Genomic DNA, 11,061 nt, shown 5'->3' with positions numbered 1-11,061 from the left:
ATTGGGCACAGAGCAGCAATTTTAAGAACAACATGCATGCAGTTTTGGTAAAGTAATACAACACAGATCAGAGCAGGACGAGGTTCCCTATGCTGTAGCAGCAACTAATTGCTGGCAACTTGAATAAAACACTAGCTAGAAATCGCCACTAATCGCTAGTATTAGCGATACGTTGCAGCGATTTTATATCTTGTATAAATTGCCCATGTGATTTGCCTAATGCTTTGTTTGCTCTGTCTTACCTAATGTATTTTTTTGTTTTGTTTTCTTACAGAGAGATTTAGTAGAGAGACATGTCAGAGTTTTAAAGAAAGTTGCCAGAACATATTGTAACGGTATTGTATCCTTTTGCATCTTTGTTTATTATTTCTATTAATACTCTAATCACCAGTATTCTTTCTACCACTGCGGCATATCCAGCAAGTTACATAGAGAGCAAACCGCAATATATTATCTTGAGAATCAATTCCTTGTGATAGTGTGAATCGCTCTTCAAAGTGTGTGAATAATTTTTTAGAGTCTTAACAAACGTCAATACACACGTGAAGGTGCAAAGTAAAGTTGTGTAAATCGCTCCAAAAAGTGAATAAATCGCTTTTCAGAATCTTCTCCGTGTGACAGTGACTCACAGACACGACAATCCCTCACCACATTGATTTTAGGCTTGCCAAAAAGAAAGCTGGATAGTGCATGCGGCTAATAACCCAGCCTGGGCCTTTGATCACTGATTAGATTCAGACAGCAACTCCCTATCAGAGACCACCTATGAAGGGGCAGGACAGGTGACGTTGAACTTAAAGGGGTTGTAAACCCTCGTGTTTTTTCACCTTAATACATCCTATGCATTAAGGTAAAAAAACACCTTGCAGTGTCCGGCCCCCGAGCCCCCGTTTTACTTACCTGAGCCCCGAACTTTCGTGGGCGCAATCGCCCATTGCTTTCCCCACGGTTTCTTGGCTCTTCACTGGATAGATTGATAGCAGCCATTGGCTCCCGCTGCTGTCAATCAAATCCAATGACGCAGCCGCCGGTGGGCGGGGCCAAATCATAGACTCAACGGCTATGTACGCTGAGTGTATGACAAGGGAGCGTGCCCGCAAAGTAACCTCCTCGGGAGAGAGCTTCCCAGAGGGGGTTATCTATTGCGGGGAGGAGCCACGAGAGCCACCGTGGGACCCCAGAGGAGGACGATCGGGGCCACTCTGTGCAAAACGAACTGCATAGTGGAGGCAAGTATGACGTATTTGTTTTTTTAAACGTGAACCTATAGTATCACTTTAACCACTTAAGGACCGCCTCCTGCACATTTACGTCGGCAGAATGGCACGGCTGGGCACAAGCACGTAAAGGTACGTCTTTAAGTGCCCAGCCGTGGGTCGCGGGCGCGCGCCCGCGACCCGGTCCGAAGCTCCGTGACCGCGGGACCCGCGGACCGATCGCCGCTGGATCGATGCCGTGTTCCCTTTTATAGGGAAACACAATCAATGACGTCACACCTACAGCCACACCCCCCTACAGTTAGAAACAGACATGGGGTCACACATAACCCCTTCAGCGCCCCCTTGTGGTTTTCTACCAAACTGCAATTGTCATTTTCCCAGTAAACAATGCATTTTTAATGCATTTTTTGCTGTGAAAAATGACAATGGTCCCCAAAATTGTCCGAAGTGTCCGCCATAATGTCCCAGTCACGAAAAAAATCGCTGATCGCCGCCATTAGTAGTAAAAAAATTATAATAAAAATGCAATAAAACTATCCCCTATTTTGTAAATGCTATAAATTTAATGCTATAAACGCTTATTGCGATTTTTTTTTTTTTTTTTTTTTTTTTACCAAAAATAGGTAGAAGAATACGTATCTGCCTAAACTGAGGAAATTTTTTTTTTGTTTATAGCGCAAAAAATAAAAACCGCAGAGGTGATCAAATACCACCAAAAGAAAGCTCTATTTGTGGGGAAAAAAAGGACGCCAATTTTGTTTGAGAGCCACATCGCACGACCGCGCAATTGTCAGTTAAAGCGACGCAGTGCCGAATCGCAAAAACTGGCCGGGTCCTTTAGCTGCATAAAGGTCCGGGTCTTAAGTGGTTAAAGGCGGATCATTCTCAGTCAGAGATGGAACTCCAAATGACCCAAGGAGAAAACAGACTCGCCATAGCATAAAACCAAAGGAATAATTTATCAAATAAAAGTAATACACTTACTCAAGGAGCTTTAAAAACAGCATATGAATTAAAGCTGGCCGGCTATAGCAAAACGCCTGTCCCTGCAGGTTCATAGCAATGTGGTGACATCAGCTTGCTCCTCCCTCCGACGCGTTTCATCACAATATGATGTAGTCCTGGGGCCTGCTCCTGGCCTCATTGACATGCTGTAAGAACTGACTCTACTGCCTCACAGTAACTAATCGGATTCAAGCCATTGTGGTTGATTTACTAAAACTGGAGAGTGCAATTCTGCATAAGAACCATTTGGCTCTCAATAGAGAGATACAATGAATATATCAATTAGGCTTTAACAATAAAACCTGGAAGCTGATTGGTTTATATGCAAAGCTGCACCAGATTTTGCACTCTCCGGTTTTAGCAAATCAACCCCAATGGCTGCTTTCCTTATACCGGTTTTACTACATGTTGAGTCACTGACCTGGAACAAGCATGCACCCAGCTCCCTCCAAATGTAATATTTCAGTTCTGTGATCAGTTTTGACTCATTGAGAAAACAAATTCCTTCCTGACCCCACAGAGCATTTGGATTAGTTCCCTGGACCCAGGTATTTCCATCCTATCCTTAGTATGTGCTATTCCATATTAGTTGTGTGTTTTTCCTTAATGTTAACATGTAATAAAGTTCTTGAAGGATCTTCAACAGATAATGAACATTTTAAACATCTGTGCAGCAAGGGCAGGAGACCATGCAGTATACATAGATCCAATGTGTGACATTGTGAAGCTGTGCGGGTAAGTAGATGTCTTTAGGTGAACCCATAAACAAAAATTAAAGTTGTTGTAAACCCAGAGAAGAGACTGACCTCCTTACAGATTGTAGGTCATGACACAGCAAGAAGTTGATCAGCTGATCTCTTTAGCACACACCCTGCATCATCCACCCTCCCACTCCCAGCTGCACATTTTTTACATGAAATGAAATGCAATTAATCAGTGATCACCCTTCTCACTAAATACACAGGGCCAGATTCAGGTAGATCCGCGCAATATTTGCGTGGGCAAAGGGCAACGAGTTTTGCTCTGCGCCCACGCAAATATTTTGAAATGCCCGCGATTCACGGAGCAGTAGCTCCGTAAATTGCGCCGGCGATATGCTAAATAGCCGGGCGTAAGGCTGCCTAATGTAAATGATCCCGCCGGGGGCGGGAATCATTTAAATTAGGCGCGCTCCCGCGCCGAGCGAACAGCGCATGCTCCGTCGGGAAACTTTCCCGACGTGCATTGCGGCAAATGACGTCGCAAGGACGTCATTTGCTTCTAAGTGAACGTGAATGGCGTCCAGCGCCATTCACGAATTACTTACGTAAACGACGTGAAATTTAAATTTCACGAGCGGGAAGGGCGGCTATCCTTTAGCATTGGTTGCCCCTGCTATAGCAGGAGCAACCTTGCGCTAAAGTCGCCGTACGGAAACTCCGTACCTTGCGTGCGCAGGGCCCGCGCAACTTTTGTGAATCGGTGGTAGTATGCAATTTGCATACTATACGCCGATCACAATGGCCGCGCCCCCTAGCGGCCAACGCAAGAATGCAGCCTGAGATATGAAGGCATAAGGAGGCTTATGTCTGTCATATCCTAGGCTGCAGTCGGTGTAACGAGGTTCCTGAATCAGGAGCACTCGTTACACCGGAGCAAGTAAGCACTTGCGCCGCGCAACCTATGGTTGCACGGGCGCAAGTGCTTCTTGAATCCGGCCCACAATGTGCAATCAGATTGCATAGTGTATGGCCATCTTTATACAAGTACATAGAAGGGAGTGGACATAAACACTCAGTTGTGAAGCCCCATTCACATCTCTGCATAGCGGGAACAGGCATTCCCACATTTTTTTTTTTTTGCGAGGTGGGGAGGCGTTTTAGAGCATTTTTACTCATCACACATAGGGCAGTCCATCCACCTGAATGGGCTGCTCTACACGCAGCAATCACCCCAAAGAAACTTCAGAACTTTTGTTAGCCGCTTTGCGACCAGCTCACGATGCTATACGTCGGCACAATGGCGAGGCTGGGCAATTGGCCGTACAGGTACGTCCCCTTTAGGATGTGGCATTGTGGGCTAGCTGCGAGCTCCGTGAGTTCGACCGTGTTATCCATGTCCTTGCGGGTAAGTGGCGGACATCGTGGCCGCCAGGCACGCGCATCAGCACGTCAGTGACACGGCGGGCGTGCACACGCCCCCCAGTGGCCGGAGGAGCCGAGGACGTCAATAGACGTCCTCCCGGCATTGTAGAGCTACCTTGTGGCCGTCATTGTTCAATGGCCGGAGCTCCAAGCGGTTAAGGGGTAACTCCACCCAAATATTTTGCATAGTGCAGTTATAATGGAGCTTTGGTATAGGATAATTTTGAATATAAATTCATTACAAATTGTGGTCTTTCATTTAACTACATTATTATTATACAAGATTTTTATAGCGCCAACAAGTTTGCTCATCGCTTTACAACATGGGGGAAGAGAGTACAATTACAATAAAATTCAATTCAATACAAGAGGGATCAGAGTGCTCTGCTCATTGCATAAGAATATAAATGTTTAATATTTTTATATGTTTGTGACAAAAAAATTCCTTTTAAATAAAGGCGAGTCGGTACAAACTTTTGATGATTGCATCCCCAAAAGCGAACGGACACAGTGAGAAAAAAATCCAATATGATGAACCAGGCAGAAAACCCAACGGAATACAGATAAAAATATATATATAGATTTATTCGTTTAGCTTGCAGGCTAATCGAGAGAAATCTAATGGATTGCCATGTACAGACTAAGCAGTGTGGATGGAGACATCTCCTCTGCTGGCTATTGTATTCTGACAGCCAGCACCCGCGGCTGTCAGAATATCTGAATAGTGTTTGCATCTGATTGGATGCAGTCACTGTTCAGATGACAATTTTCTGCCCAGATTCTGACCACCTGCTTCAAATAGATTTTATATTCTCATAGATTTGTATGAGAGTGCCAAACCCACAAAAGTCCATCCACACAGATCCTAAAGGCTGTCAATGACGGCTCCAATTTTGGCTGATTCTTGCTGAATTGGTTGAAATTTGAGCCTTTTGTGGCCCCATTGGCACCATCTGGCTGAACAAAAGTCAATTTTTCAGTCAAGTTGTCTGTAATGTGACATAGAAACTATGAAAGAAAATTCCGCCAAGGTTGTTTTGTATTTTGGCTATGTCACTGTACAATGTGAGGATGGAAGGCATGAACTGTTGAATTTGTATAAATAACACAATATCCCATCCAACCAGCAGGAGGCAGCAGTGTAGAGCTTTCATCTTTAGTATTTTATCTTATCAGGATATGTTCAGTTCATATGCTGTGCTGGAAAATGTAGAACAAGGTGATGACCACACACTACAAGTCTAATAATGACGTCACAAATAAAGGAGCACCAGACACAAGCAGGCAGAGCATTGCTTGCTACTATTCTTGTTTTTAGAATGTAGTGCTAGGAAGAATCACCCTCCATATTTATACTGACCAGCTGACAGCTGTCAACTATTGTCTTCGGGAGAAATCGGAGCTCCGTGACCCACAGGAACACACCACCAGCTACCTGTTTACAATAAGGGCTCATTTACACTTGCTTCAAAATGTGGCATTAAACACGCTTTTTTGAAGCACTTTGAATGCCAATCAAAGCACCTCTCACTAAAAATTATTAGCTTACAGTCCTGTTTACACGTTGTGTTTTTGTCTTGCTTTGCCTCGCTTCAAAAATGATACCCCGTGTCGCTTTCTTCGTGTTTCAAAGTGTCTTCAAAGCCTCCATAGAAGTCTATGACAAAGTTTGCCTAAACCACCTGTAGCTTTTGCTCAGCTTTAGCTTCGCTTTGTTGTTTTGGGGGTATTGCAAGTATGAGATATCTTAGGATACACTGGGAAACCAATAAGCGAACTGGAAAGGCATAATCAGCAGTGACTTCCAGTTCATGTGTATATATTCCGGAAGTGTCTGGTGCAGAAGTCACATCAGGTGTGCAGCGTAAAGTAGAAGGAAGGTAAGCAAGGTCTGGACTGGAGTGGAGCAACTAGCAGACGGCACAGGTGGTGTGCAATATGGGAACGCTATAGCAGAAGGTGAGCTGGGACTGAAGAAAAAGGACCAAGTGGCAAATAATCAGCAGAGATGGGGTACCAGAGCAGGAGAAACTAGCAATGTCACACACAGTGTGCAGCGTGGGAGCAGTATAGCTGGAGATGTGTGGGAACCCGCGAAAAAGGAGAATTACAAAACCAGAGGATCAGCAGAGCTGGGGGTTACCACTGAGTGGGGGATCAGCTGAGCTGGGGGTTACCACTGAGTGGGGGATCAGCTGAGCTGGGGGTTACCACTGAGTGGGGGATCAGCAGAGCTGGGGGTTACCACTGAGTGGGGGATCAGCAGAGCTGGGGGTTACCACTGAGTGGGGGATCAGCAGAGCTGGGGGTTACCACTGAGTGGGGGATCAGCAGAGCTGGGGGTTACCACTGAGTGGGGGTTACCACTGAGTGGGGGATCAGCTGAGCTGGGGGTTACCACTGAGTGGGGGATCAGCAGAGCTGGGGGTTACCACTGAGTGGGAAATCAGCCGAGCTGGGGGTACTACTGAACAGGGGATCTTGGAAAAACACAGCTTTGATCCATAAGTTATGAGGGTGTCCCCAAGAAAAACTAGTAAAACCTGTGAAATGGCCATTAATGTGGGCCAGCAATCTTGGTCTGAAGGTGTAATGTGACCGTTTTTCATGTCATGGAAAAAACAACCTTTTTCTCGACGTGATTCCTCTCAAGCCTGCCTTGCATACACACGATCGTGATAAAAAATGCTCAAGCAAAGCGCAGTGACATACAACACGTACGACGGCACTATAAAAGGGAAGTTCCATTTGAATGGTACCACCTTTTGGGCTGATTATTCTAATTTCCCGTCTCATAACTTGCTTCTGAGAATGCGCGTTTCCCCCCCCCCCCCTCGTTAAAGCCTACACACAAGCGTTTTTCAATACGAGAAAAACGACGACTTGAAAAACAACGAGAAAAAATAGAGCAGGTTCTAAATTTTTAATGCCCATTTTTCTCGTCGAGGAAAAATGCTCTGGAGCCCACACACGACCATTTTTCATAACTAATTAAAAAAATTGCATTTTTCTCATCGTGAAAAACGGTCGTGTGTAGGCGGCATTATAGTTGCTATAGTACTATTCACTGCTGTACTGCATAATGCTAAAATAAGCCTTTTTAATGCTGACCATACACAGATTGAATTTCAGATGGTTTCTGATAAACTGTCCAAAATTTGTTCAGTGAGTGGCCACCTTCCACCCAGCCTCCCTTGAAAAATTGGAAAAGTGGTGGTTGGCCAAATAGCGTCTTCAACCAATCAAATGCAGCCACTGTTTGGATATTTTGATCGCTGGTGGCGCCAGCTGTCAAAATACAATAGCTATAGGAAGGAGATTCATCGTCCATGCTGAGTAGCCCTGCAGGAGGGCTCTATCTGACTTGTTGCAGCTTCTAATTTACATTGTCCATTGAGAAGCTCACAGTGTGCAGTGAAATCCAAAGTCAGTTGGGTAGATTCAGGTAGAGTTAGGCCGGCTTATCAGTAGATAAGCCGGCCTAACTCAGAATCTACGCCGCCGTATGTTTAAGCGTATGCTCAAACAGAGATTGCTTGCGCCGTCCTATCTTAGATTGCAATTTTTCGGATGGCCGCTAGGTGGCGCTTCCATTGCGGCCGGCGTAGATTATGTAAATTAGTTTGTATGCCGATTCACGAACGTACGCCCGGCCGCCGCAGTCGAATTACGTCGTTTCCGTAAGGCCTTTACAGGCCTAAAGTTATTCCACCTATTAGGTGGAATAACAATGTTAAAGTATGGCCGCCGTTCCCGCCGCAAGGTTTGAAATTTTAACGTCGTTTGCGTAAGTCGTCTGCGAATCGGGATTTACGTCGTTTACGTCCAGGAGAAGAGCTGGTAGAACTGTGTAAGGCCCTGTACACACGATTGGACCAAACCGATGAAAACGGACTGAAGGACCGTTTCATCGGTCCAAACCGACCGTGTGTGGGCCCCATTGGTCCGTTATCCTTCGGTCCAAAAATTTAGAACTTGCTTTAAAATTCAACCGATGAACGCCTAACCGATAGGTCAAAACCGATGGTTAGTACGCAAAAGCATCGGTTCCAAACCCGTGCATGCTCAGAATCAAGTCGACGCATGCTTGGAAGCATTGAACTTCATTTTTCTCTGCACGTCATTGTGTTTTACGTCACCGCCTTGGACTCGATCGGTTTTTGAACTGATGTAGCTGGATTCACGTAGGGCGGCGTATTTTTGAGCCGGCGTAGCGTATCGTATTTACGCTACGCCGCTGTAAGTCAGAGAGGCAAGTGCTGTATTCACAAAGCACTTGCCTCCTAAGTTACAGCGGCGTAGCGTAAATGGGCCGGCGTAAGCATGCCTAATTCAAATTGTGAAGAGGTGGGCGTGTTTTATGTAAATAAACCATGACCCGACGTGATTGACATTTTTAATGAACGGCGCATGCGCGGTCCGTGTGCATTGCTCCAAAGTACGCCGCAAGGACTTATTGGTTTCGACGTGAACGTAAATTACGTCGAGCCCCATTCACGGACGACTTGCACAAACGACATAAAATTTTCAAAATTCGACACGGGAACGACCTCCATACTTAACATTGGCTAGGCCAGCTTTTTGTTCGACTAACTTTACGCCTGAAAATGCCTTACGTAAACGGCGTATCTTTACTGCGACGGGTAGGCGTATCTCGCTGATTTACGCATTCTAGGCGTAAATCAGCGTTCACGCCCCTAGCGGCCGGCGGAACTAGACAGCTAAGATACAACGGCGCAGGCCGTCCTATCTTAGCTACATTTAAGTGTATCTCAATTTGAGAATACACTTAATGTACGACGGCTTTGATTCAGAGTTACGACGGCGTATCTACTGATACGCGGGCTTAACTCTTTGTGAATCTAGCTAATGGTGTGTAGGCACATCAGTCTGCTTCAGACCGTTCTCATCGGATGGACCGACCGTGTGACCGTGTGTACGCGGCCTAAGACTGAAGGTAAGTTGGTTTAGGTGATGTTGGTGAATTGATGGTTGGTTTACAATTTGGTCTCATTGTTTGTTGTATTTTTAGCCTTCCATTTCTGAAAGAGAGGATGTCAGATGAAGCCAAGTATGCACAGGATGTTGCAGATTCATTTTCACAGTTGGGTAAGTGGTTTTAGCAGGCATCATGAAAATCATGGATCTCAAGCATCAACAATAAAATCCTAAAATAGCACATTTATATCCATTGAGTACAGTAAAACCTTGGTTTGAGAGTGTTTTGCAAGACAAGCAAAATGTTTTAATAAATTTTACCTTGATATACAAGCGATGTCTGGATATAAGAGTAGCGTCATGTCACAACTGAGTATAAAAGAGGAGCCTCTAAGTGTAGCAATATGGTTACATTTAATGAAGGTACAACATTTAGCAACTTATTGCTACATTTAGGCCTCGTACACACGACCGAGAATCTCGTCGTAAATGAAACGTCGTTTTCCTCTGCGAGGTTCTTGTCAGGCTTGTCGAGAATCTTGTCAAGCTTTCTTTGCGTACACACTCTCAAGACAAAATCTCGTCGTTCTCAAACGCGGTGACGTACAACACGTACAACGGCACTATAAAGGGGAAGTTTGATTCCACTGGCGCCACCCTTGGGGCTGCTTTTGCTAATCTCATGTTACTGCGTGTTAAGTAAAAGTTTGGTGAAAGACGATTCACGCTTTTTAGTCTGTTACAGCGTGACGAATGTGCTATCTCCATTACGAACGCTACTTTTACTGAAGGTGCGCTCCCGTCTCATACTTTATTCTGAGCATGCGCGGGTTTCTAAGTATACACACGAACGTGTTTCTCGTCGTAAACCAGCCCGACGAGAAACACGACGAGGAAATTGAGACTCCCGACGAGAAAAAAGAGAACATGTTCGTCAACGGTTTTCTCGACGAAAAACATACACACAGTTTCCCTTGGCAAACTTGGCATTTTTCTTGATGAATTTTGTCGAGGAAAACGGTCGTGTGTACGAGGCCTTAGGCCCCGTACACACGTCCGAGAAACTCGACGGGCAAAACACATCGTTTTGCTCGTCGAGTTCCTTGTGAAGCCGCCGAGGATCTCGGCGAGCCAAGTTTCCTCATTGACTAACGAGGAAATAGAGAACATGTTCTCTATTTGGCTCGACGAGATCCTCGTCGGTTTCCTCGGCCAAAAGTGTACACACGACCGGGTTTCTCGGCAGAATACAGCTCCGATCGAGTTTCTGGCTGAATTCTGCTGAGAAACTCGGTCGTGTGTACGGGGCCTTAGAGGTGCCTCTCTTCTCTTTTATACTCTGTAAAAAAAAAATGCTTTGATATACAAGTGCTTTGGATTACAAGCATGTTTCTGGAACAAATTATGCTCGCAAACCAAGGTTTTACTGTATTGTTTTTATTTTCATTGACAGTATGATGGCTTTTTTTATCAGTTGTATTTTAATTCTGTTCAAGGGTTACAAGATTTATTAATTCATGTCATTGTACCTACCTATATAGTATATTGATTATTTTTTATATATTTTTTTTAAAGGGACTGTAAAGGTGTGTGTTTTTTTTTTTTTTTAATAACACACGTTATACTTGCCTACTCTGTGCAATGGTTTTGCACAGAGCAGCTCTAAGCATCCTCTTAGATCCCCTGCCGGCGGTCCTGGCTCCTCCCCTATGCAGAGTGCCCTCATACCCAGATAGTAAGCAACAGTGCAAGTTTGAAAATGACTTGTTAAGCTA

At 44.9% G+C, this 11,061-nt stretch overlaps 1 protein-coding gene across 2 annotated transcripts in view; it reads left to right on the top strand.

Annotated features, from left to right (window-relative positions):
- The window catches only part of CFAP69 (cilia and flagella associated protein 69), a 67,666-nt gene that overhangs the window by 9,436 nt on the left and 47,169 nt on the right, over positions 1–11,061 (top strand). For both annotated transcript variants that reach the window (XM_040352445.1, XM_040352444.1), the window contains exons 3-5: positions 275–340; positions 2,851–2,960; positions 9,381–9,457. In XM_040352445.1, coding sequence (XP_040208379.1) covers positions 275–340; positions 2,851–2,960; positions 9,381–9,457 — 253 coding nt within the window. The remainder of the gene's footprint in view (positions 1–274; positions 341–2,850; positions 2,961–9,380; positions 9,458–11,061) is intronic.

Source organism: Rana temporaria, chromosome 5 (genome assembly GCF_905171775.1).
Source record: "Rana temporaria chromosome 5, aRanTem1.1, whole genome shotgun sequence".
Taxonomy (NCBI): Eukaryota; Metazoa; Chordata; class Amphibia; order Anura; family Ranidae; genus Rana; species Rana temporaria.
The sequence above is the reverse complement of the archived record's forward strand: the minus strand, read 5'-3'. Positions and strand labels throughout refer to the sequence as shown.